The following is a 27,741-nucleotide window of genomic DNA, read 5'->3' on the forward strand; positions in this document are numbered from 1 at the left end:
AAAAATTAGCTTAAAATGGTCTAATTTAAGTAGATTATGAGTTAGGTAACGCAACCAAAATCGTGGGTTGGCTTCTTTTGAGGTGCCCTGACCATTCTAGAATCTCAAATTAACAAAATTTCGAAAAACTCAAAAAGTGCGATTTTTTTATTTTCCTGAGCTTATGTCAATTTTTCAAAAGGTCTCAATGGCCCTCTTCCACTATTTGGGACCCAAGAATTGTATTTGCTCATTCTCTATTTACGTAAAGGTTTAGAACATTGAACGTTTTCTTAGGTATTGCAGCTCAAGAAGGCCACGAACTGTGCGTTGTGGCGCTTTTAGAACACGGAGCGGACCCCAACCATTCAGACGCCTGCGGTCGAAACGCTTTGAGGGTGGCTGCCAAGTCGGGTCACCGAGGAGTTGTGAAGCTTTTGGAGGAGTACAACGCCAGATCACATAAAATAAACTTGTCTACAGCCCATACTAGTAGCAGTGCCAATTCTATTGCTTCCAGTAAGCCAAATACATTTTCTGTCGAGACAAATTTCAAATTAACCGTTTCTGGACAGCTTCGACAGCAGAAACGAAACCGTCTTCCGCTATCTTGTATCCGGTGGGCGGAGGTGACTGGACCGATCAGCAGCGAAGATCGATGGTGTCGTTGGGCAATCACAGTTCGAATTCAAAATCCAGTTCGAACTTGACAGGTTCGAGTCACTCTAGTCGGCATGGGGATAGGCAACGAGAGACGCAGCAAAACACGCAGGTATTTTACTATGAGTGAGGTCATAACAACTACTGTTCTCGCGGAGTGAGTTTACCCGTGCTTCACGAAGGCTACGTCATTTATAATGATATGAATCAAATCAAGTTTTCGTCAACAAACCTGTTGTGTTCATATTATAGAAAAGATCGTGTCTAAAGCTTCGTCACGTTTAAAATTTTGCGTGTATTATCAGTCAGAAAGTAGAGATCTTTGGCTGCAAATTTGGACTAAAACAACCTTATACCAAAGCAAATCAAAAATATCTTGACCGAAATAACATTTTTTATTTATGAGAAGTCTCCGTTTGGATCATAGAATTCTGTCTAAACTTGAAACCTAATTTATTTACCAAAATTCGCAGAGATGTATATCACCAATATGTAGTATTTCTTTAACTTTAAGCTCTTGATTTAGGTTCTGGATGGTTACATGTTTCTCTAAAATAAATACAACAAATTAAAAATTTAATAAGACATTCTGAGTGATGCTGTAGTATCTCATATCTCATTTTCAGGTTGCAATCCACTCATTTTATTTTAAACCCGCTGGAAAACATTTTAGACGCTTATTTTATTTTTTCTATGACTTTATTATTAATATGTTTGAAGAAATTTTTATGAAAAATCTATAATGCAACCCAAAAATCACAGTCTTTGGAAACAATGAAATGTTAATAGATGTTTCTTACAAAAGTAGATATATTTTACTATTATTAACATACTATCGTTGTACATATCATATAATGTATTTCGAACATCCATTTTAATGCTTTCAGATAAATCAGTGGTCTTGACCCGTCAATAACGTCTCGATTTAGGTTTTCTAGGTGAGAAAATCATAAGATTACTTGCTTGCTTTTCCCGAATCGAATAAACAGTTTTGCGGGAAATTTTCAAAGCAGCTACAACCTTCTAGTATCAAAAAAAATACATCAGTAAGAATATGTAAGGTCTTAAAATTTCTTATTTTCTTCCTGAACAGATGATAAAGCTTCTAAAGGTCCTCCATTAGTTTTTTCCAATTCAAAATATTCACAAAGGTTAAGAATTAACTGCTGGGTTGTCTGTAGAGAATTTTTCCAGGCATTTTCTAAAAAAATACTGTAATAGTAAGTAATTCCGAATTTAGGAAAAACCAAATGGCTAAATAAAAATCATAATAGACACTCCCACTTTTTTTTCAAAACAGGTTAGTAATGGTGCCAATTTTGGTTAGATCGTGACAGCCGACATAAAAAAAATAAAAATATTAATAATAATATTATGAAAGTACTTACAGAATGTTAAAAGCGTAGAAACAATAGCTCTTAAAAGAACTGTGGTGGTGTGGTAAATAGAAAACTTCATAAATGATTAACAAAGAAACGGAAAAGAATTAACAGTAAACAAATCAAATAAATTTCGATGGTTGTCAAACTGACAATGACTGAAATAGAAGCGCTAATCAGTAAATGTTTTTTTTTGGAAGACATTCACTTAAATATTTACCCTTTCTGAAAGTGAACAATAGACAAGGATGAAGTCAATAATGCATGTCTACTTCTAAATCACAGGGGCATGACGCACGGGTAAACTCAGACCGCGAGAACAGTATCATTCCCAAATTTACATGATTGAACTACTTTATTAATAGTAATGATCTTAAATTTCAGCCGATGTCGTTCACGCAACAGTTGCAGCAATGCACCAGAGGAGGTAAAACTCGCCCTCTCAGTAAACTGCTCTCTCCACTTCAAAGTGAACCCCAAAGCCCCATTTACGCCTCACCTCCACTAAGTCCGGTTCATGACAGTTCCAATAACGCCTTCGGTTAGTATACACTTTTCCCCCGTGTAACATCAAACTAACCCTTCATTTGTTGTATTTAGCTGCGATGAACATATACCAACCTGTGTTAAGGCACAACAATTTTGGCAAAGCGCCAGACACTCACTTTGCCCGTGACACGCACATGCGCATCATCTTGGGCAATTCTGGCAACTCTGTCTTCGGTAAAGACAAAGAATCGAACAATAGTAAACAAAGGTAAGAAACAATCATTAAAAAAGCTTCTTTAACATGAAAGTCAAGTTTTGTATAGTGTATACCAGAGATTTATTACGTTTAGAAATTACTACTGCGCTTGACGCTATTACTCGATTGATTGATTGGACTGTGTAATGTAAACATTTGTCTACAAAGTCAGCAAAACCAAATTTTGTAAATGTTTAGACAACACTAAAAGTTGCATAGTTTGCGCTGTTGCGTCACATCCATTATGTCATTTCATTATTAACATTATTACCGCAAAAACGTTGTTTTCAGTGTAAGTTTTTGTTTAGTAACGCTTTTTTTGTTTGCTACTGATGTCTCATTTTAAAGAGGATTCCTAGAGTTCTACAAATATCTTAAAGCTTCCCACAGTTGTTTTAAATTTTCAGAGGCATCTAGAACCGTTTTGAATGGGCTAAACCCCTCTAAATGGTACTGAATTCTTCCAGAGCCCTCTACAACTGTCTTAAACATTTCCAGAATTGTTAGAGGCCTCTAGGACCGTTTTGAAAGTTTTAGACCACTAAATGCTATTGAGAACCTTCTAAAAAAGTGCCAGAGGCTTCTACAACTGTCCTAAACCTTCCCAGACTTGTTTTAAATTTGTCAGAGGCCTCTAAGACCAGTTTGAATCTGCCAGAGACCTCTAAGTGCTACTGACAACCTTCTAAAGAGTGTCTTAAACTTTCCCAGAGTTGTTTTAAATTGTCATAGGCATCTAGAACCTTTTTGAATGGGCCAAAGACCTCTAAATGCTACTGAAAAGTTCTAGAGCCCTCTACAACTGTCTTAAACATTTTCAGAATTGCCAGAGGCCTCTATGACCGTTTTGAAAGTTTTATAGACCTCTAAATGCTATTGAGAACCTTCTGAAAAGTGCCAGACGCTTCTACAAGTGTCCTAAACCTTCCCAGACTTGTTTTAAATTTGTCAGAGGCCTCTAAGACCAGTTTGAATCTGCCAGAGACCTCTAAGTGCTACTGACAACCTTCTAAAGAGTGTCTTAAACTTTCACAGAGTTGTTTTAAATTGGCATCTAGAACCTTTTTGAATGGGCCAAAGACCTCTAAATGCTAGTGAAAAGTTCCAAAGCCCTCTACAACTGTCTTAAACATTTCCAGATCTGTTTTAAAGTGCCAGAGGCCTTTACAAGCGTCTTAAACCTTCTAAGAATTGTTTTAAATTGTCCAAAGCTTCTAGATCCAATAAGAAGATGCCACTGGCCCCTCTCTAAATGATACTGACAACATTCTAAAAAGTGCTAAAAGCTTCTACAAGTGTCCGTGTTATACCTTCCTAGACTTGCTTTAAATTATCAGAGGCCTCCTTCTGAAGGCCTCCACTGACCACCTTCTAAATTGACAAGAGGCCACTACAAGTGTGTTAAACCTTTTAAATTGTCAAATGCTTTGAAGAAAAAAAGAAAAGCTTGAAATCAAATAAGAAAGTGTCAGTGATCTCTAAATGCTTCTGACAACCTTCTAAAAAGTGCCAGACGCTTTTACAACTGTTTTTTGTCAAAGACTCAGTGACATTTTACACATTGACATACGTTTTTTTGTTGGTGATTGTGTCGCAACGATTAGAAGTCAACATTGTCGTCACTCTTATTCGAAAATAGTTTTTTGAACTACAATTAGTAATAATGATATTAAATGGTCTTGTAGCAATCAAAAATCGAAACGTAACGGGATCGTGACAAACCCCGCGCTCAGACTGGTGGCGAACGTGAAAAACGGCCTAGATTCGGCTGCGGCCAACCTCAGAAAATCCACTTCGAGCGCAAATCCTGCTTCGAAAACGAACAGTTTCCATTGGCGAAAGGAAACGCCATTGTAATGGAGGATAAGTTTGTTGTGTTATTTACTAGTCAATCAAACGGTAAGTTTTATTTTTCAGTTTTTTTTGTTTGGTTTCAAACTATACCTTTCTTGCAGGTTTTTTTTTTATTTAATTTAAATAGTGTTTTGGGAAAGTTAAGTACCGCTAAGAGCACCCTCACCTAGTCTTAATTATATCAAAGAATCTTTAGACTTCTATTTCGATTTAAGTTAACTGTTTGATTTCTGGCCTATAAGTTTCATCGAGAGATAGGTTTTTAGTATTGTGATAGACGGCTATAGGATAATTATTTAAAGAGTTTTAAAAAAGCCTAAGGAATACATTTAATTTAGACGACAGTACTCAAGGATATAATTTTAACTTAATAGTAGGGTTCTAATCACTGTGTCATAATGGCTATAATACCATTAAAAGTAGTGCAACCATCTGTCATCTTCAATTTATGGCTCTAAAAATATTCACTGCTACTCCATTATGGCACTTGTAGGTTTAAAAACACCGTTTAATAATAAACCAAAATTTGTCAGTTGTTCTTTACAAATAGCTCGATCCTCAGGCCTTTGGTGTCAATTAATGGTGAAAAGACGTCGGAGGGATTCGAGGTTTTGCAAAGTTAATACAGTTTTTATGGTAAGGATCTCATGGTGTTCTCAAGAGTGTGACGAAATATTTTTGTATTTCCAATATTAGTTCGTAAGACGAGCAATCGCGTTCGAATATGTAAAAGTTTTTCGAGTGTTAATGTGTTTGTTTTGGTTCGTGTCTAGTTTTTGAAGGTGTGGGAATGATACCGATTGAAGGCCCCTCGTGAATTAAGTTACCGTTGAAATTCCACCGATATTTAAGGTTCAAGTTTGATTGATCTTGTAAAAAGTATTCAGGAAAAACTAGGTTTTTGTCCACAAAATTTAGGTTTGACTGCCTATTCCACCCAGAATTCTATAACTTCTCAATTTGACTCGAAGTTATACCGTTACTCTAAAATGACACTTCCTATTGTATTTTTTAGAGGACATTATTTATACAGTTATACAGCAACTGTATAAAGATCATTTTGATCCAAACCTATTTTTACTAAACTTATTAGTACTTCTAAAAGGTACGAAAAGGACCATATTTAAATTTTTCAGATTTGGAAAAATGTTTTTTAGCAATTTGTGAAATTGAAGGAAAAAGGTTTTTCAAAATCGGATTGTGGGAATTTAACGTTTTGCTCACAGTTTACAGATTTATGTGGGTGATTAAATTATCTATACAAAATTAGTAGTAAAAAGAGAGAGCTATTGCTGCTCTTGACAAAGGCGGAGATAAAAATTTGTTAATGACATGTATCTGTCTGGTCTGAACAGATATGACGTCATTTAACAGTCACATGATCATTATCTACATGTTTGATGGATAACTTTTCCAAATTACGTAACATATCCGCTCCGGCAAACTGGTATACCCAAGTTCGCTTCTTACCTCTGATTTTTATAATTTTGAATATTAATATGCAGATTTCAAAATTATATATTTTACCCAGCGCAATGTAATTAAAGTGGTTTCTTATAATCCGCTCTGTTTTGCTATCCCATCTGAACTGCGTAAGAAAGCTTGATTTTTTCAAATAAATTTGAGTTAAATTACTCGTATTTTGAAAACTAAACAAGATAAGAATTTCTGGTTTGAGGTGTCGATAATTAAGATCTATTTATTTTAAAAGTCACATGACTCTTTTTTAACGTCAAAACGGAATCCTGAAGGTCACGTGACCATTTTTTAGTTTTAAACTGATACACTGAATCACGTATCTATTTGTAAGATTAAATTGTCATTTTTAACGTCACGTGACAGTTTTTATGTTTAGACTATTTTTTTTCACATCGCGTGACTTTTTTAACGTCAAAACAGATCCTGAAGGTCACGTGACTCTTTTAAGATTAAAAATGGAATTTATAATGTCACATTTGAAGGATCACGTAATTGTTTTTCAGTTTAAACTAAGAGTCACCCGACTCCTTATAATGTGTAAATGGTCACGTGACGATTTTCAATAATCAAACATTTTTTCAAAGTCACGTGACTCTTTTTTTAATGTCAAACCGAAATCCTGAAGGTCACGTGACTGTAAATAGCGAAATGATGTTTAAAGAGTCACGTGACCGTTTTTCAGTTTGAACTGAAATTTTTCAAATTTCGTGACTTCTTTTAATGTGCAAATGGTCACGTGACGATTTTCAATACTGAAATGTAATTTTTTTTAGTCCACGTGACACTTTTTTTACTTCAAAACGGATTATAAAGGTCACCTGACTCTTTTAAGATTAAAAATTGATTTTATAATGTCACATGACAGTAGTGAATGTCAAAATGTTATTTAAAGGATCACATGCTCGTTTTTCAGTTTAAACTGATATTTTTAAAGACACACGTTACTCTCTTTATAATGCATTTTCAATTAAAAACGTGTTCACGTCAAACCAGAATCGTAAAGGTAACGTAACTGTTTTAGATGTTAAAACTATTATTTGAAGAGTCACGTGACTCAGTTCATAAAGTCGTATGACGATTTTCAATACTGAAATTTTATTTTTAAAGGTCACGTGGCTCTTATTTAATGCCAAAACGGAACCCTGAAGATCATGTGACTGTAAATGACAAAATATTATTTGACGGGTCACGTGACTATTTTCAATAATTAAATTTAATTTTAAAGATTATGTGACCGTTTCTTAGTTTTAAACTCTAAATCTCGTGACTCATTTTAAGGTACAAATGGTCACGTGACACAGTAATACAGCTTACATATGCCGCCTAACACAACTTACCTGTTATACAAAAATTTGAAATTAAGCTTTTCACACTCTGTATCTCTAAAGAAATCAAAGATAGTCCAAAATATTGGTGGAAGCCCCCTTACCACTATGTAAATAACAATTACAAAAACTGAACAAACTACTAGAAAAACATTCTAACTTCCGTTTTAACGAAAAGCCTTTGCGGTTTCATTCCTCTCTTCTATTTTTCTTTACTAATTTATTTGAAACCCTAGTGCCTGATTGTTTCCCCGAATTCTGAAAGGTTACAAAGGCGCTCCCCTTGTAAATCTCCCATTGTACGAGTTTTAGTATTTACGTTTTGAGAGCTTTAGTTTTTTATAAATCTAAAATAAGGGTAATAATACTTGCACTGTATATGTTGAAAATCAGTATTAAGAGTATTAAAGATATATGCGAGCAATAATACCACTTGGTAGTTTTATTTAATTTTTTAGGAACTATCACAAAAACTACAAGTAAGTCTAAGTATGGATTTTATTATTGTTTCAGACATGGTTCATTTCAAGCCTAATTAGAAATAAGCAGTAATAATAAAGAGCGATATCATTTCAACATATTTTTGATATCCGTAAAATCACCTAAACGTAAAAAAATAGATAACCTTACGTAAACGTAGTCCCTTGTCGCTACTTAAAACAAATATACTTTCACGATAGGGAATTGTTCAAGTCCGATTTACTCTTACTATGATACAAAATCATATAAAGTACACAACAAATTCTAATTCTGTCATTAAAAATACTAAAAAGTTTTATGTTAAATGAGTAAATCGTACCTTTCCAGGTAAACAATACAACGTTAACAACAAACGAAAAATCACAATTTCTTTCATGTACCAAACCGTTATCGTTACGAATAAAATGTAATTTAAAACATTGAATTAAAAAGTATTTTACAAATATAACTACTCCGCATTGGTACAATTTTTTCTCACAATATATTATATAAAAACTTCAAACAAGGTTCAGGAAAATAAAAAAAGCTCACAATGTCGTTTAATTAAAAAAAATATATAAAGAAAAAACCGAAACAGAATCTTACCTATTCTCCAATCCACGGGACATCTAGAGGTTCAGTGAGTTTAGGAGACGTCCACGAAATGTTTCAGAAGTATAGCCCGTTTATCCGGTGATAGCTCGTTAAATCTGACTGTGTGTTTTTCAAAAATCTCTACTGGAATACTCTCCAGAGGTACGGCCACTTTGCTAACGCTTCCGGCGTGTTTAGCCCACGATACAAGAAAGTCGGACCAGTCTTTGCGCTGTTTTTCTGTCGTGTCTACGGTCGAGAAGATTTTTTCGGCTCGGAGGAATAGACCGACCAAGGCAGACACACCCAACTGAAAATTATTAGTTATTTATGATTTAAGGTGGCTGAACAGGAGTCCAAGACACTTGCATTCTTCTAGTTTTTAGTTGATTAAAAGCGAGAAGTGGTGTGTGGCTAACCAGAAATTTTCATATTTAGTGACTTCTGGAAACCACAAACTTCTAAAGTCTGTCAACGATAAGATTGCAGTGACGTCGTTTTTGGTTTTGTTAGGAAATACTTAAGTTTCGTTCGTTTTCAGGGTGTTTCAATTATAATGAACAACCGAACATACACGAGCTACAATCACCTCGACTGTTAAAACGGACACTCTGTAAATTAAAATTCCTTCAAACATGGTATATTTCCAGAGCAATTAAAGATAGCGTTGATTAAGCCTTTATTTAAAAAAGGAAATGCGGATTTGATGGAAAACTACAGGCCTATTAGTTTGTTGCCGGCTTTTTCAAAAATTTTTGAATTATGTATGTGTAAACGGTTGATAGATTTTTTCAAGCATTGTAATTTATTGAGCTTAAATCAGCATGGTTATGTGCCTGGAAGGTCCACGCAGACTGCAATATTTAACTTTACAAAACGGATATTAGAAAAGATGGAACTAAACCGATATAGAAAGTATGGAAAAAGGTAACCTGGCGATTGGCATCTTCTTGGACCTGTCAAGGGCGTACGTCTGTGTTGACCCAGATATGTTGCTTAGAAAACTTAAGGCTTACGGTGTACGAGGTCAAACTTTACATTTGTTTTCATCATATTTAACTAATAGGCAACAAAAAGTTAAAATATTAAAAAATGAACAGAATTATTTCTCAAGTCTGAAGGAAAATAAAATTGGAATTGCACAGGGAAGCATACTGGGACCTATTTTATTCATTGTATTTCTTAATGACCTGAGCAACTTTCTGCTTTCAGAAAATGAGCATGTGACGTGTTATGCTGATGATACGAATTTATTGACAGGGGGAAGAAATGTAGAAAGGGGTCCACTATCGGGAGAAAACTTATTTTGTAGAGCACAAGATTGGTTTAAAAGTAACAGATTATTACTTAATAATAATAAAACAAAGGTTCTACTCTTTAGAACAAAACAATTCAAAATTGAAAAACCTGGAACACTAACTTTTGGACAATCAAATACAGAGCTCGTAGAACATACCAAATTTCTTGGAATTCACTTCATATTTTAGAGTTAAACAAAAAGCTTAGTTCAGTTTGCTATGGCATACGAGTCACTGCGAAATACATGAATGAAAGAACATTAAAAATCCTATATTACGCAAACTTTGAATCTGTGCTCAAGTATGGGATAATATTTTGGGGTTCTAATAGCTTAATGGAAAAAATTTTTGTTTTACAAAAACGAGCACTTAGCAGAATAGTCAAGAAAATGGGATACAGGGAGAGCTGCAGGGGGGTTTTCAAAGCTAATGGCATTCTGACGGTGTGGGGACTATATATTTTATGAATGTATAGTTTTCTTTTTCAAACACAAAAGTATGTTTGATCTGGAGGTACATCATAGTTATAACACTCGAAGCATAAATGTAAATTATCCGATACACAGATTAACTATAACCGAAAAAAATCCATATTATGCCTGTTTGAAGCTTTTTAATAATACATTAGAAAATGATTTAAAATTAGAAAGAAATGAGAAACTTTTTAAAAGAAAGGTAAAACAGATGTTAATTAATTTAGAGCCATATTGTATCAGGGATTATGTAAGAGACTATTAGGTATACGCTCATCTTAAAATGACGCTGTTTTTTTTGTGTTTCCATGTATGTTTTTTGTAGTTACAGGAAATGTATTGTGACCATAATTAGAAATAAAGAAGACTAACTAACTAACTAACTATGAGTGCCGCCAATTAAATTGTCTGAAAATAGTCTTACCTTATTTAGTACCACAAAGTAAAGAGGCGCTTTTCCCACGTGACTCAGGGGCGTACTTCTACTGTTCTCTTGCTGCTTAACTTCCTCAACTAAACCAGAGATCATGTCTGTGATATCTGACATTGTGCACGTTTGAACAAACCTGCAACCAAATAATCACACTTATTTACCAACAATGTAATATAGGATAGGTAGAGACGGAAAATTCTCAGAAATGTATGTGAATTTTAAGAGAATGACGAAGATAAAGCTAATAAATGCACATCAAAAGCAACAATCCAGGCAATTGTACTATTTGGAAATTATAAAATGCCAAGTAGATGTGTTTCTTTGAGGAATCACACGGTAAGTAGTCCATGGAGCCAAATTTGACAGTTCTGACGTTAAGGAACCCTTTTAACTTTTATACTTTCCTTACGTCACGTGACAGCTGTCGAAACCTGTTCACCAGTGACCTGAAACTATAAAATTAGCAATACATAGTTGCTAATTTGAGGAATTACACTGGAAGTTGTGTTTAAAGCTCCATGGAGCCAAATTTGACAGTTGGGACGTTAAGGAACACTTTAATACTTTGCTTGCGTCACGTTACAGCTGTCAAAACTGTAAAATGTCATAGATGTGTTTCTTTGAAGAATTGCACTGTAAGTTGTGTTTACAGTTCTATGAAGCCAAAATTGTCAGTTCTGACGTTAAGCAACACTTTGATCTTAGGTCACTTAACGTTACAACTGTTAAATTTAACATCTCTCTAGATGTTATCTAGATCTATAAATCTATAAATCTATATATACAACTATAAAATACAAATCTATCTATAAATACAACTTGCAGTGCGGTTTATCAAAGAAATACAACTATGTATATGTATGTAAGCGCTGAATGAGTTTAGACAGTTGACACCTGTCAGGTGACTTAAGAAACATATCAAAGTGTCACTTAACCTCACAAAAATGCCAAATTTGGGGCTTTATTGTGTAAATACGAGATAGAACTGTTTTGCATTTGATAGTTGCATCTCACTGCTAAATAAGCTTTAAACTAAGCTTATTTTGCAAGAGTCCTAAGCTAACTAGAGTCCGGATTTCTAGAAATTTTGCTTTTTGTAAATAATACAAGCAACCAACCTTTAACATCTAATGTGAACGATTTATGCAAAAACGCGTCTTTTGACAGATTTTGTTGATGATTTTTTGCTTTTTTTCTTCGTTTTGTTCTTATTTACCGCTATTTTTGTATGGTTTAACTATTTTTTTTTACAAAACAAGCTTTTCAAGTTTTTAAAAATAAACTAAACTAAAAACTGTTTTGACAAAAAATTGCTATATTGAGATAATGAAGGCTTCTGAACGACAAAAAAATATTGCAAAATGTATAAGTATCAATTTACAAATTTAAACTGGCCAAAAAATGTCCAAATACTCCTGAAGAGGTATAAAAAAATGTAAAAACATTCCAAAATACTATAAAACCTCTAAAATGCCTTGCAAAGCTTACAAAGCAGCCTAGAAGCTTCTAAAAGCTTCCAGATGCTTTTCAATTTATCTAGAAACTCTCAAAAGCTTCCGTATGCTTCTAAAGCAATTTAACAGCTTCCAAAAGTTTTTAGAACCGTCTACAAGGTTTCAAATGTCTTAAAGGCAGTCCAGAACCTTCAGGGCTCTTTAAACTGCCCAAACACCTTCCAAATGCGCCTAAAGTAGTCTAAAAACGTTTTAAAACACTACAGAAACTCCAAAATATGTCTAAAGCCTTCCAAAACAGGCTAGAAGGTTCCAAAAGCTTTTAAAACACTCTAAAGGCTTCCAAATAATCTTTAACACGTCTAGAAGCTCTCAAAAAATTTCAAGGCAGTCTAAAAGCTTCCGTATGCTTCTAAAGCATTTTCAAAGCTTTGAAAAGTTCAAATTCACATGTCTTAAAAGAAGTCCAGAACCATCAATGCTCCTAAAAGAGTCTAAAAAGATTTCAAAACACTACAGAAACTCCAAAATGCCTCTAGAGCAGTCGGAAGTCTTTCAAAAACAGTCTAAAAAATTCCAAATGCTTTTCAACTAGTCTAGAAGCTCCCAAAAGACATTAAAGCAGTTTTGAAGCTTCCAAAAAATTTTGTGAACTGTGTAAGAGATTCCAAATGCCTCTAAAGAATTCCAGAACCTTCAATATGTTTAAACAGTCCAAAAACCTTCCAAATGCTCTCAAGTAGTTCAAAAAGCTTTTGAAAGTTTTCAAAACCGTCTAAAATCTTCTGTATGCTTCTAAAGCAATTTGAAATCTTCAAAAAATTTCCAGAAGTTGCTGAGATTTTCGACGTTGCCAAAATGACTGAATCAAGAGTTTTGGCTTTGGCAACGTTGATATGAATGTCATTTTTAAGCTTTTTCGCGTCGAAAATGTGTTTTAGAGTCTGAGAAACTGACATTTTTTCGATTTGTGAAGGTTTTCCGTGAGTTTAAAACGCCAAGATTACTCGTCCAAAATTCCATTGCCTGAATTGTTGGAAAGACATACTTTTTATTTTATTTTTGAAACCTACATGAAATTTCAAGCAATATTATTTATATTAATTATTTAGCTGTGCTGTTACATGGGTTAAAGCCTAATATACCAAAAATCAAACAAAAGCAGGATGACGTAACCATGTAGGACACGTAAATATTCTGAATGATGAAGTTTTTGCGTTAATCCAAAAGTCACTAACACTTTAGTAAATCATAATTATTCTTGGCTACTTATATCTGTCTTTGTACGCTCTATTAGTCACTTTTTATATAATCTACTGTTATGTCAATCAAGAAAATAATCACTTCAAAAATACAAACAAATCAACAAATATAGGACTTTGATACTGTTACGGTTAATCGGCCCGTATAACCCCATCACCTGTTACAGTTACTAAAGCCATATGGGTGCTTTTCTTACGAATCCCCGACAGAAGTCACTTAACCAACAGGTCGGTAACAATGTTTGAACTTTACGCCCTTACCGCGGGGATTCTGCTACCCACCGGACTTTTCACGTTTCTGTTTTTTGTGCATCAGGCCAAAATCGGGGAGAAAAATCCCAGTTTATGGACTTTTATCGCTGAGAGCGTGTCCACCATCTTTTTAGGCATATTCTATGTTAGTAGTGCGGTCGTGCTCTCCAGAAATTTTAATATCGAGGAAACTGGCTTAATGGACAACCACATTGAAGATGTGGCTATTATTATGAATGATAGTTTGTCAACTGAAGCAGTATTTCAACGGGTAAGTTGCCAACTGTACAGAAAATTTGGAAATATGTGGTTGGGTAGATTCCAGAAATAACTCCTCCCGATCGGAATAATGAGATCGAAGACACTAGAAGTGAAAAAGATCGAATTGAAAGTTTTCTCCAAAGCTACCACAGCCTAGTTGAAGGAAATGTGAGGAAAAAGCTCAAAAATCAAAGTGAGAGGAATGTTTACCAAAGAAAGCTTGAACAAGACCGATTTGAGGATCGGAACTGTTTTTGGCGGGTATTTTTATATCAGGCCTTATTGGGTATTATAATCTTTATTAGTGTATGCTAGTTGGGTTGACATGTATACTCTTTTGCAGTTTATTCATTCACTACAAGTGCCTTGTCGCTGCTCAACACTTGCCAAATAACACAAAAGTGTTCGGAAGAAGCCAATAAGAAACCTTCTTCAGAGGTTACCTCTGAAAACAACACAATTGAAGAAGTTTCAGAAAGCCCTAACCCTGTAGGACTTTTTTTTGACCAGACTTCAGAAAGCTCCACTAAGTTGGATGTTTTTACGGTGAAACCCCCTGCACCCACTAGCAGCCCACCTAAGAGCCCTATTAATATAAAACAAGACTCACAACTAGTGGTTGCAGGAAAATGTGGTGTTATTCTAACTGTCCCGTCTTTATTAGTTGCACTGTTGTACCTTTTAATGACCCTGCAAGCTGCAAATAGTGACAATTCACTAGAAACTCCTTCAGATTTGTGGGCAAACTTCAATGAAACTAGACTATCTGCCGGAAGTGAGAATTTACTTAAAATCCAAAAAAACCACACGAAACAGGCAGAAATCGACCGTATACTCCGTAACGTTTACATCGTAATCAACAAATTCCAAGAGGAACACAAAGACGTTAAAATCCCCACCTTCAGAGGGCAGTACTTGTTTAAATCACCACCACAAAACGTCTCTACAAACTGCCTGGAAGACCCAACAACTTTAAAAGCTTTCGACCTTTTCACTGTAGTGCTAGGGTATTTTGCCGTAGTATTTTACACTAAATTAACTGAAGTGAAACTGCCAAAAACCGATTGGAGTTTAAACGTAAACAAGTGTATTGTGGCTTTTTCTATAATGTGGACCCCGGAAGTGATTGAAACGCTCGTATCCAGATTGATAACAGTGAAGCAACCCAATATTTTTTCAGCGGTGTTGTTGTTGGTTGGAAATTTGGACAGGGTGTATGCAGCCAAACGGAATATCAGCATGTATAAGAGTAATTTTTGTAAAATGAATGCTTTCATCCAACCCCAGGTAATGTAAGAGATTATTTAGAAAGAGTATGTTAGCAATAAAAAGGTTGAATTAAAGTGGATGTCAGTAAAAGTGTGTTTTTGCAACAAAATTTTTAAAATGTCTATTATTTCTTTTATTTACTATGTTATCGCAAATTTAAAATAAAGTTTCGGGCTAATAAATAAATATAAAAACTTTTTAGTTTTAGAGTTTTTGCTATATTTTGACCTAATTTCGATGCAGATTTGAATTACCTAAACTGCGGATTGGATTGTGCAATAGAATTGTCTTTTTGGCGCTTTGTTTGCCAATAAAAAAACTTCCTTGGATAGGAAAACAAGCCTATTGTCCCTGCAGTTACAAAAAAACTCTAAAAGCATTGTGGAAATATCAAATGACTCTAATTAGTGTTGAAAACCTCTCAAGAAGCTTTTCAGAACTTTACAAGTGTCCTAAACCTTCCGAGAATTTGTTTAATTTGTCAGAAGCATTTAAAATTATTTTGGAAATACCAGAGACTCCTAAATACTAACGAAAAACCTCTCAAAAAGTTTCTGAAGCCTCTAAAAATGTCTTAAACCTTCCATGTTTTTTTTTTAATTGTCAGAGGCATTTTGGAAATGGTATAAACTTTCCAAGACTTTTTTTTAATTCGCCAAAGGTTTTTAAAAGTATTTTGGAAATTCCAGAGATCCCTAAATATTACTGAAAAATCTTTCAAAAGGCTCTAAAAATGTCCTAAACATTCCAAGTTTTTTTTTAAACTACCAGAGGCATTTAAAGTCATTTTGAAAATTTTGAAAAGAAAACGCTTTTCTGATTTGGAAAATTAGGAACTCCCCCTGTCTCAAGTTTGAATCTTTAAAAATTGCATTTTTAACTCTAAAAGCACTGTACCAATTTGGACAGTGTGATAATTAAAAATTTGACAGTAGTAAGGCAGTTTTTTTGACTTTTGACACTAGAAAACGCTTTTCTGATTTGGAAAATTAGGATCTTCCCCTGTCTCAAGTTTGAATCTTTAAAAATTGCATTTTTAAATCTAAAATTACACTATTCAAATTTAGACAGTCTGAAAATTGAAAATTTAACAGTTGTGAGACAGCTTTTTGACTTGTGACACTAAAAAACGCTTTTCTGGCTTTAAAAATTAACATTATTAACTTCTATCTCACTGTCTAAAGCTTCAATCTCTAAAAATTGCATTTGCAACTCTAAAAGCACTGTTTCAATTTGGACAGTGGGAAAAATAAAAATGTTTCAGTATTAAGGCAGTTTTTTTGACTTTTGACACTAGAAAACGCTTTTCTGATTTGGAAAAAACATTTTAAACTTTTGTCCCCCTGTCTCAAGTTTGAATCTTTGAAAATTAAATTTTCAACTCAAAAACCACTGTTCCAATTTGAACAAACTGAAAATAGAAAATTTTACATTTGTGAGACAGCATTTTGACTTTTGACAGCTAGAAAACGCTTTTCTGATTTGGAAAATTAGGAACTTTCACTGCCTCAAGTTTGAATCTTTAAAAATTGCATTTTTAACTCTGGTTTCATTTTTAACTCGGCAAACACCTCTAAATACTACCGAAAACGTACAAAAATCACCAGAGGCATCTGCAAAAGTCCTAAACTTTCCAAGATTTTTTCAACTGTCAAAAGCCTTTAAACGCATTTTGGAAATATCAGAGACCCCTAAATACTACTAAAAAACCTTCCAAAAAGTTTTAGAAGCTTCTAAAAATGTCCTAAACCTTCCAAGTTTTTTTTTAATTGCCAGAGGTATTTAAAGTCACACAGTCAGAAACACAGTTTGATAGGACAGTCAGGGACAAAATCGTCTTTAAAACCCACTTGGAGTGAGAAAATGACTATTTTAAGTACATTTTTGGAATCCTCATTAAATTTCCTATCCAATAACCTGAAAAACATTACAAAATTGGGTAAAGTCAGGGAGAAAAACGGTGTCAATGTATGAACTGCCAGAAAAACAGTTTGAAAAGACAGTCAGGGACAAAAAAGGCCTGTTAACACACTTGGAGTGAAAAAATGACTGTTTTAAGCACATTTTTGGAATTCTCAATAAACTTCCTATCCAATAACCTGAAAACAGTACAAAATTGGGTACAGTCAGTGAGAAAAGTGGTATCAAGTTTAAACTGTCAGAAACGCAGTTTGATAGGATAGTCAAGGACAAAATCGTTTTTAAAACCCACTTGGAGTGAGAAAATGAGTATTTTAAGTACATTTTTAGAATCCTCATTAAATTTCCTATCCAATAACCTGAAAAACACTACAAAATTGGGTAAAGTCAGGGAGAAAAACGGTGTCAATATATGAACTGCCAGCAAAACAGTTTGAAAAGACAGTCAGGGACAAAATCGTCTTTAAAACCCACTTGGAGTGAGAAAATGAGTATTTTAAGTACATATTTGGAATCCTCATTAAATTTCCTATCCAATAACCTGAAAAACACTACAAAATTTGGTACAGTCAGTGAGAGAAGTGGTATCAAGTTTGAACTGTCAGAAACATAGTTTGATAGGACAGTCAGGGACAAAATCGTCTTTAAAACCCACTTGGAGTGAGAAAATGACTATTTTAAGTACATTTTTGGAATCCTCATTAATTTTTCTATCCAATAACCTGAAAAAACACTTCAAAATTGGGTACAGTCAGGAAGAAAAGCGGTGTCAAAGTTTGAACTGCCAGAAACACAGTTTGAAAAGACAGTCAAGGACAAAAAAGACCTGTTAAACACACTTGGAGTGAGAAAACTACTGTTTTAAGCACATTTTTGGAATCCTCATTAAATTTCCTATCAAATAACCTGAAAAAGACTACAAAATTGAGTAAAGTCAGAGAGAAAAACGGTGTCAATATATAAACTGCCAGGAAAACAGTTTGAAAGACAGTCAGGGACAAAATCGTCTTTAAAACCCACTTGGAGTGAGAAAATGACTATTTTAAGTACATTTTTGGAATCCTCATTAAATTTCCTATCCAATAACCTGAAAAACATTACAAAATTGGGTAAAGTCAGGGAGAAAAACGGTGTCAATGTATGAACTGCCAGGAAAACAATTTGAAAAGACAGTCAGGGACAAAAAAGGCCTGTTAACACACTTGGAGTGAAAAAATTACTTTTTTAAGCACATTTTTGGAATCCTCATTAAATTTCCTATCCAATAACTTGAAAAACACTACAAAATTTGGTAGTCAGTGAGAAAATCGGTGTCAAGTTTGAACTGTCAGAAACACAGTTTGCTAGGACAGTCAGAGACATAATCGTCTTTACAACCCACTTGGAGTGAGAAAATGACTGTTTTAGGTACATTTTTGGAATCCTCATTAAATTTCCTATCCAATAACCTGAAAAACACTACAAAATTGCCTAAAGTCAAGAAAACGGTGTCAATGTATGAACTGCCAGGAAAACAGTTTGAAAAGACAGTCAGGGACAAAATCATCTTTAAAACCCACTTGGAGTAGGAAAATGACTGTTTTAAGCACATTTTTGGAATCCTCATTAAATTTCCTATCCAATAACCTGAAAAACACTACAAAATTGGGTAAAGCGAGTGAGAAAAACGGTGTCAATGTATGAACTGCCAGAAAAACAGCTTGAGAGCACAGTCAGCGACAAAAATGTGTGTAAAACCCACTTGGAGTGAGAAAAATTAGTATTTTAAGCACATTTTTAGAATGTTTATTAAATTTCCTATCCAATAACCTGAAAAATTTTGGAAATGGCAAAGACTTGCAATTATTGCCGAAAACGCATGTGCAAATGTCCTAAAACTTTCAAGATTTTTCTGATGACCAAAAGTATCATTTTCACATTTTGGAAATATCAGAGGCCCCTAAATACTACTGAAAATCTCCCCAAAACTGCCATAATCCTCTACAAGTTTTCTAAATCTTCCATTTTTCTAAGTAAAAACTAAGTTTGACAGAAACACAGCAATGCCATCTGGTATTAAAACCTGACAACATTACTCATTGCTACCAATCCGTTAGCGGTGGATTCAATTTGGTTTTCATGCATATAATATTGTTTTATCAAACTTTATGTTGGCACAAATTATGGGAACTTCTGATGTCATACCAATTTTGCTTGAATTTCAGTATTCATGAACCACAATAATAATGGTAAAACTAACTTGGCAAAATCACAGAGTAACTAAAAAGAGTAAACTTACGCTTTAAAATAGGGGTACAACTTGGGCAGAAGATTATCACCGGCAGTATCTCTGCGTCCAGTAACCGGTAAACTAAGCAACACTTTAGTCCAAATTTCCAGAAGCTGACTCTCAAAACATTCCACCGCTACTAACTGAGGCAATAACCGTAACAGTAACATCTGTAAAAAAGGTATTGTACAAGAATTGTCAAGCAGTCAAATGTTTTTTTTTCACCTTTCCTTTCCTAATATTTAGATAACTAGCGAACTTGTCGTCTTGCAGAAACCCATTGCACAGCTTTGTAATGTAGTCCAACTGATTTTCCACTACCGGCTCGCTCTCCAATTTGAATAACCTTAAAACTTCCTGTTTCTGTTCAGGTGTTGTGGCTTGTTCCAATTCCCTTAACCTGATTAACAAAACACGCTGCAACATTTAAGGGGAAGTAGTAGCAACAGTGACCAACCTTTGTTTTTGTTTCATCTCTCTCAATTTTTCCTTGTTGCTGGAATAAAGAGGATTTTTTAAGTCTTCCGCTTTTAGTAGAAGAGTGTACAACGCTTCTAAATCCAGCAGGTACTGCTTGGTTCTTCGAGTTTCTTTGGCTGGTGCCTCCAGGTCTCTGTCCGGGTGGACCAAGTCCATTTCGATTATTTTCCTGGGAGCCGTCACCGAAGCAAACTAAACAACCAACCCCCAATAATTCACGTTAAAAGCACCAATTTAACAGAACTACAAACTTGTAATTTTCCCAAAGAGTTCTCAAACTGCAATGGTGTGTGCACTCTAGGTGTGAGGTTGTTTTCCTGTCTCTCACTGTTCCTCCTCTGCCTGCCAACGAGCTGAAACTTTTTATCATTTTGTTGAGTGTTCTTGGAGGCTTTCCGCTCCTTGTAAATCTGCAATAGACCCCACTTTTAGTATTAAAGAATGCCGGTGATAGTAATACGGCTTACGGTGTAGTAATAGTCATCAAAATACGGAGTGCCCGTATTAAGTTGAATCATTTGAATGTTGAGCAGCCATTGTTTGTCTTTTGCCGTCATTAAACCAGAGTATTCGTCTCTGTTGACCGATTCATGTTGGTCTCGATTGTTGTAGCTAGAAAGGCAAATTACTTAAGGGTAAAACTAGAGATATATGAAAAGTATAAAAAATTGACTTAAAAGTGCCGCTAACAGAAGACTGTCAATTTGAATTCAACTAAGTGCACATCCGACTAATAAAAGCAACAATGGAATCAACGATGGCAACAATACGTGTATACAAAACGAAATGACGGAGATATTCCCCCCACGGACACTGTTTAACTTGGCTCTGAAATACATCATACGACAAACAAACGCTGGGAGGTCAAACTTATTAACAAACAAATCGGTACAACTGGCCGCCTACGCAGATGATATCAATATTATGTCCCGCAAAGCGGAAGAGGCGGCAGAAATATACACACAACTGAAGAGAGAGGCCAGAAACATCGGACTCGAAATAAATACACAAAAGACAAAAACACTAATCCAGGCAAGAACAAGAGGAAACGAAAACTACCTCAGAGTAGAGGATAACGTGGATGCTGTCCCGAGCTTTCCATATCTAGGTGTTGAACTCAACACGAGAAGATCAGAGGAATCGGAGATACAACATCGAATAATATCGGCAATCCCATATATTCCGCGTCAAACTCATACACAGAAAATCGAAAATCAGGATATACAAAACCATCATCAGGCCGATACTATGCTATGGATGTGAGACATGGGTTATGACAAAGAAATCACCGAATAACCTGGAGGTGTTTGAAAGAAGAATACTAAGACGGATCTTTGGACCACTAAATGAAAATGAGATGGAGGCGGAAGATAAAGGAGGCCAAGGCTCAATTTGGGCTGTAGCGCCATTGGAGAGAGAGAAGTGCACACCTACATAATTTCAAATATATTGTTATCTTGAAAAAAACTTAAAATAGACGCTATCTTCATTACTAACAACTTTTAGTCAAGTCCTTTTTACTCAGGTGTCCTATTGATTTTTTTTTGAGAGTATCTGCTATGAGTAGCTGACAGACCAAGATTAATCACTTAAAACCACTGTTTTTCTAAATAACTTTAGCAATTTTGTCATCTGTTGTAATAGTGCTCTTCACTTTGATCTTAATAAGAAAATAAACAAAACTTTAAGAAGGTATTTATAGTGCCTCAGATGAAAGAAGGAAAAACAGCAACAAAACCTACCAGCCACTCTTCTTTAGTCACCTTATACATCATTAATTGAGTGAAGCTTCATTTCAGAGACTTTTTTTACTTCAAAGACTAACCCTAGAAAGTTTATCCAATCGAGCATTGTGTAGGCTTTATGGCAACCTTAAGATTCGGGTAAAAAGTAAATTAGTGATCGCAATTTGTATTATAACGTCGAATCAAAAATCTTGTCAACTTTAAGACGAAAGACTGTTACAAAAGTAATATTACCTGTTTGAGTCTGACTCCTCTGAACTTTGACAGAGTTCTTCTGGTTTAAGGCAAACTAATTGCATTTTTAATAATTCAGAATTGTGGTAGAAACGACCAGCGTTTGTACTCAACCAACCATTGATTTAAAAAGAACAGTCTTAAAACCGGTCGAATATCTACTTTTTTTGGTCAAGGGTTTAAGTGCAAATATAAATAAATTGTAAATATAAATAAACACGTCAAAAAGAATTTTAGGCAAAAAAAAACTTACTGTTACCGATTATTTATTACTACAAATTCGTTCAAAATCGTATATGGTTACACAATTTGTGATCCTTATAGTGTTCTTTTTTATGTTCCGTTTTTCTATCTGTTTTGTTCTTAATTAGTCCACATTATTTGTCAGATGCTCTAATTTGAAACAAAACTATATTTATCGTAGTTTTTTCCTCAGATATCCCCTAAACTCTTTAGGTATATGACACATAAAAGAATGGCTACTCTAAAATTCTTAAAAACTACAGTTTTTACCGGAATTTTTCTTTAGCCTATATTGCAATATACCTCTGAAAAAAATAACTTTTCTTTGTTAAATTTGAATGTCTTTTTGGATTTGCGACATAGAGTCCTCTGTATGCAGATGACACCCAGCTAGTCGCAAATTTCTACCCTGAAGCGGCTGGTTGGGCGTTAGAAAAAATAAATGAGGATTTAAGTAGAATAGATCTATGGTCGGCAAATAATGGGTTGAGATTGAATGTGGCTAAATGTATGTATTTGCTGATAGGCTCAAAAGCCAATATTAATAAGGTTCCTGTGTACAACTTCAATACCATACATATAAATAACATAATAATTCCCCAAGTAGAAACGGCAAAAAATTTTGGAGTGGTCACGCATGTCATTAGAAAGATATCAGCCGTATTTATAAAACTGAGATCTCTGTATCCCCTAAAATTTATTGTACCACCTGAGGTTAAACAGACTAGTTGACACTCTTTTATTACCTTATCTCGATTACTGTGATGTACTTTATTATGAATATCTTACTGATGAATATAAGAAAAAAATTCAAAAGGCGCAAAATGCTTGTATGAGATTCATTTACTGTGTAAATAAATACGATCATATATCTCCTCTGTATGTAAGTAACAATATTTTAAAAATGAATTACCGTATAAAACTACATACCGTGTTGTTTATACAGAAAATACTTTTAACTAAAACTCCAAGCTACCTTTATGAACTCATTATAGCAAGGGATGATATGCATCCATTAAATCTAAGAAATATTGTTAGATTTAATATTCCACGGCATAACACATCGAAATACAAGCACTTCTTTTTATTTCATTGTATAGAATTACTTAACTCGCCTCTGTACTGGTTAGTGGTGGATTGCAGTAAAAGCTCACTCAAAAACAAACTAAAGGCTATTTACTTTAAAGAACAGAGTAGGGGTTGATTAAATTGGATACAACTAGGTATGTAAATATAGATAGACTTAGTGGGTATTATTGTTATAAATCTCTAGTTAGTGGGCATCATGGAAGAACGCTCTAGCGAATGACTGCCTTTTGTGTAACCCCTTGAAGTTTGCACAATAAATATCTATTTATTTATTTATAGAGAGTGCTAAAAAGTGTAGCTGTCTCAATTACTTCTGGGTGCAACTTTTTGTTATTATTATGTAAATCTTCACACACTAATAAATTACTAAATTAGTGATTTTGTTTTGTGGTGTAGACTGAATAAATAATTCCTAAATTTAGTGTAAGTGAAGCTTTGAACCTAGGAAAAAGTAATTACAGTAAATATGTGTATTTCAAGAGAAACTGACTTAAGCACCAACTTATTGGTATTTAGTTAGAATCTAATAAAGGGACAATAGAAATCAGTAACTAACATAAAGACAATTACTCTTAATCTCTTGGTAAAGGTTTTCAGATTCATGTAATTGAATTATTTATTAGTTCATAACCATAAAAAACATAGTAAATTTTAAAAATGCACCGCAATGAGCTTCAAAAATCTGAAATAGCAATTTTCATAATATTCTTCATATTATTGAACATTACAAAAGACACTGTTAAACTTTATGACAGTAAAACCAATAAAAACTTAGAAACATCAAACATTACTTACCGGCCGCTATCTTGTCGAACCCTTTGATAACCCATTTGTTGTTGGTGCTGGTACTGTTGCTTCTGAGGCGAGTACTGGTGCTGTGGCCCTGGATGTTGCCTATTCGGCCCCATCATTTGTGGCATCATTCCATGAGGAGGAGGTGGAAAATTGTATGGATGATTAACCTGACAATAACTCCATAACTTAATATTACACTTTTGTCACCGTTAAAACACTTACAGGTAGAGGATACGGGTATCCCGGAGGTCTAGGAGGCATTAAATGCGGTGGCAACATCCTGAAGCCTGGAGGCATCATTTGATGGTTTAGTGGTGGTGGTAAATGCCTTAAATTTGGTGGTGGAAGATCTATAAAACAAAGCTGATTACTATCAGTAATTTTCAATAAACAGCAACATACTTAAGGGAGGCATTCCAGGAGGCGGCAACCTAGTGTTGGGGTGCTAAAATATTAGAAGCAAATCAGTAGTACAGAAAAGTCACAGAAAAAAAATACTCACTTGCAGCATGGGGTGATAAGGGTGAACCATATGCGGATGCATTGGCAACAAAGGCCTCGGTTGTCCCTGAGCATGTTGCGAGCTGATTTGGTTTGGTGGAAGATGGTTTTGTTGATGAATATGTCCATCTAAAGGTTTAGTTTCAATAGGGATCTGTTGAGCTTGTGCAATTTGTTGCTGCGAGTTCTTAATCAGGTTCTTTTCTAGTTCTTCTACAGTACAGATTTTCCCGGTATTTGATGGAAATTTTAAAGGTGGCGCGTTATTATTACTGCTTTGCCCGCTCAAATAAGAGAGCACCGGATTCTGGCTGGTTTGGGTATCAATCTAAAAGCAATTTTAGTTACATCAACACCACGTGAAAAAATCACAAATAACACTTACAAAAGATTTTGAAGCTTTCTGTAGTGAGGAGAGTATTGATGAATTGAACACATCTCCATTGGATTGAGGTGTGTAAGCCCAAACTGAGGAATTTTTAGGGAAAGTTAGCAGCTCTGGAGGAGGAGAATTCTCATCGGATGAAGGGTCTAATTCCAAGTGTGACAAAGTGGTGTCTAGAACCAAACAGGCAAATTAAATACTGAATTGTTTACTCCAACAAACAAAATACCAAGCTTGTCGCCATGTTTGGAGATCTCATTGATCTCAGCAAATTGTTCATGTTGCTCTTCCCAATCATCTAAAGCTTCACAAGCACCGAATGTTTCGTCATTTAATGCGTCGTATTCTTCTTCATTTTCATAACCGTCATCATCGTCTTCAGGTAAAAGTGGTTCACCATTCTAAATATCATAAAAATATGGATTTATGGAATTTAGTACTAATCCAGTGCAAAAATTTGAAAGGCTTATGTTTGGGTTCAAAATAAAACTCTTGTGGTTCCTATTCAGTTGAATTTAAAAATGCACTGTGTCTAAACTCCAGTGAAGAGAACAATAGCACTCACATTCATACTAAAAATTTAATACAAATTTGCCTGATATCAATAATTATTTAATATATAAAGTCTGATAATATTTTTCTAAACATTTTTCTATTTTTCTTGTAGGTATTAAAAAGTTTAGCAACCTTGTACTATTAATTGCATTCTTAACAAAACTTGAAAAAAACTTTGAAAAGTCCCACCAAAACTTAAGTAATAACCATATAATGGTAATCATGATATTTCTTTATGCAATACTAAGCAGGCACACATACACCATAATAATTAGTACTAATTACATTTACCCACAAAGGGTACAGATATCTTGGGCACACAAGAAAAGGGATAAATCAAAAAACAAATTTTAAAGGAAAACTGTTTAAAAGTGTAAGTTTATGGCTATATTTTTGGAACCAGAAAATTCACTTATTGTGGTTTTTATAAACTTGAAATACTTTTTTCCCATAAAAGTGTGAGCCCTTTTGATATGGTTTTAGATTTAAAAAAAAAACCTTTTACCCTTATTTGCACCATCCTACTTTAAGCCAAGTTTGAGTTAAGTGGGGTTCAAACTGTGACAATACAGGTAACAAAATCACAGTATGAACCACACTTAAGCTCAGCTTAAAGTACCTATGAATGTGCCAATGGTGGTTAACATTTTATTTGAGTTATATGTTTTCTTGTGTACCCACAACAACCTATATTTGAGAGTATATTTGATTGTTACATATTAAATTAAATTTTGTTGGAATGCAGATGATGTCAAATCATTTTGACATCCATCTGACCACTAGAAAGTGTCCAATCTCAAGAATAATTTATAACTTTCTAGGAAATAAGTTGAAACTTGCAGGATAGATAAAAGCCTAAAATAGAGATATTGTGACATTTTGTCTTTTTTGCCCTACCCACTCAATTTTTTGGTTAAAAAGGATAAATATTTCACTTGCAAAATTAAACAAAAAACATAACTCCTGTTAAATTTAAAATTCGAATTCTAATTTGTTAAAATAGCAATATGTCCTCAAAAATGAGAATAACAAAACCTTCACAGGAAAAAAAAGACCTAAGAAGAAGACATTTTCAGGCAAATTTCTGTAATCCCTTTTTTAGGCATGTATCTGTTTTAGAAAAAAATCAGAAGTTTAGCAACACTGTATAATGTAGGTACAGGTTTGACAAAGTCACTGTACTACCACAAATCTGATACCCACCAATATCAAATAAACCTGTTTTGGTGATCATCCTAATCTGGATGTGTGTCATGTAATTCAACATTACAGTGTTGTCAAATGGACTTATTAACAAATCATTGAATTGTTTATAAGATATATTTCTTTACAAAGCTGGCCCTTAAACTGTGATTGTACAACCCGACAAAATTGATGCAAATAATTTTGAAATAACTGTAACAAAAATAGTATGGATAAGGTCCAGTTGTAGAATCACAGTAACACAATTCACAGACTAGTTAAGTTAAACTTTGTCATGTAAAAAACATTGCTGTCAAATGTGTTATGCTACTATTGTATAACTGGGCATTAGTTGATGTTAATGAGTATGAGTAGTTACAAATCAGTGCAAATAAAGCAGGAAGATTTAATGAATATGAGACCCCCTAAACACTCACCCAACAGAAAAAACAATGTGACTTAATCATAAAATAATGTGTTTACTGCTGCCAAAGTAAACACTGCGAAGTCTCAACAAAGGCTGCATTGATAGTGTGGTGTTGAATTTCATTAATTACATGATATAGAATAACTCCAGAATCGTTATTAGCCTAGCTGCTTACTTGTTTAAAACAAGCAATTAAAGTTTTAAGGTTAACTTTGCAATTTGCAATACTTGGATGAATAGCAAACTTAAAATTTACTATAAATGCACATTGAGCATACAGAAACACTTTAATTTGACGCAGATATATAAAACTGGAGTAGTTTTTTTTAATTAAACATAAAAATTGCAACAAACCTACCATCAGCAGGTACAGAAGATAAAAATCTGCACCCAAAATTGAAGGTGTAGTAGCGATAAGTATGGTTTAACCAAACTTACCTTTAGGCCCAGTCCTCCTTTTTGAGACGTATCAAAGTCAAAAAACGAATTTGCCATTGGATTTCTCAAGTTTTTTCAACATTATCATTTTACGCTAATTGCAAAAACACAATTTCCTCACCTCAAATGATGGTCACTGTCAACTGTCAAAATAATCATTGACGGATACTAATTTGAAGTTTGATGATTCATTTCATAACTAACGTCTCTATCTTTGTTGCACGTTATGACCGTTAAGTGACAGAGAAAGAGAACACATCCTTCATTTTAGAATATGAATCTGACTGTTGACAAGTTACAAA

General features: G+C 34.3%; 3 protein-coding genes across 5 annotated transcripts in view; 2 read left to right on the forward strand and 1 right to left on the reverse strand.

Annotated features, from left to right (window-relative positions):
* LOC145726985 (uncharacterized) overlaps nucleotides 1–7,853 on the forward strand; it is a 28,832-nt gene extending 20,979 nt beyond the window's left edge. For all 3 annotated transcript variants that reach the window (XM_081976336.1, XM_081976339.1, XM_081976337.1), the window contains 6 exons: nucleotides 277–498; nucleotides 555–751; nucleotides 2,403–2,559; nucleotides 2,619–2,775; nucleotides 4,449–4,662; nucleotides 4,719–7,853. In XM_081976336.1, the coding sequence (XP_081832462.1) occupies nucleotides 277–498; nucleotides 555–751; nucleotides 2,403–2,559; nucleotides 2,619–2,775; nucleotides 4,449–4,620 (905 nt within the window). In that variant the 3' untranslated portion in view covers nucleotides 4,621–4,662; nucleotides 4,719–7,853. The remainder of the gene's footprint in view (nucleotides 1–276; nucleotides 499–554; nucleotides 752–2,402; nucleotides 2,560–2,618; nucleotides 2,776–4,448; nucleotides 4,663–4,718) is intronic.
* Nucleotides 7,854–7,901: 48 nt separating this feature from the next.
* Nucleotides 7,902–27,599, reverse strand: Patr-1 (Protein associated with topo II related - 1). The gene is made up of 14 exons (XM_081976340.1): nucleotides 27,440–27,599; nucleotides 25,067–25,238; nucleotides 24,838–25,010; nucleotides 24,454–24,780; nucleotides 24,354–24,396; nucleotides 24,174–24,301; nucleotides 23,952–24,118; nucleotides 20,313–20,457; nucleotides 20,097–20,255; nucleotides 19,823–20,037; nucleotides 19,591–19,765; nucleotides 19,375–19,535; nucleotides 10,670–10,811; nucleotides 7,902–8,784 (listed from the first exon to the last, which is right to left on the reverse strand). The coding sequence occupies exons 1-14, from the start codon at nucleotides 27,494–27,496 to the stop codon at nucleotides 8,527–8,529; spliced, it is 2,322 nt and encodes a 773-aa protein (XP_081832466.1). The 5' UTR covers nucleotides 27,497–27,599; the 3' UTR covers nucleotides 7,902–8,526.
* Nucleotides 13,214–15,373, forward strand: LOC145726987 (uncharacterized). The gene is made up of 3 exons (XM_081976341.1): nucleotides 13,214–13,917; nucleotides 13,965–14,193; nucleotides 14,251–15,373. Exons 1-3 carry the CDS (start codon nucleotides 13,633–13,635, stop codon nucleotides 15,201–15,203), a joined length of 1,467 nt encoding a protein of 488 aa, XP_081832467.1. The 5' UTR covers nucleotides 13,214–13,632; the 3' UTR covers nucleotides 15,204–15,373.
* Nucleotides 27,600–27,741: the final 142 nt, after the last annotated feature.

Source organism: Ips typographus, linkage group LG3, assembly GCF_016097725.1.
Source record: "Ips typographus isolate SLU linkage group LG3, UJ_Ityp_2.0, whole genome shotgun sequence".
Lineage (NCBI taxonomy): Eukaryota > Metazoa > Arthropoda > Insecta > Coleoptera > Curculionidae > Ips > Ips typographus.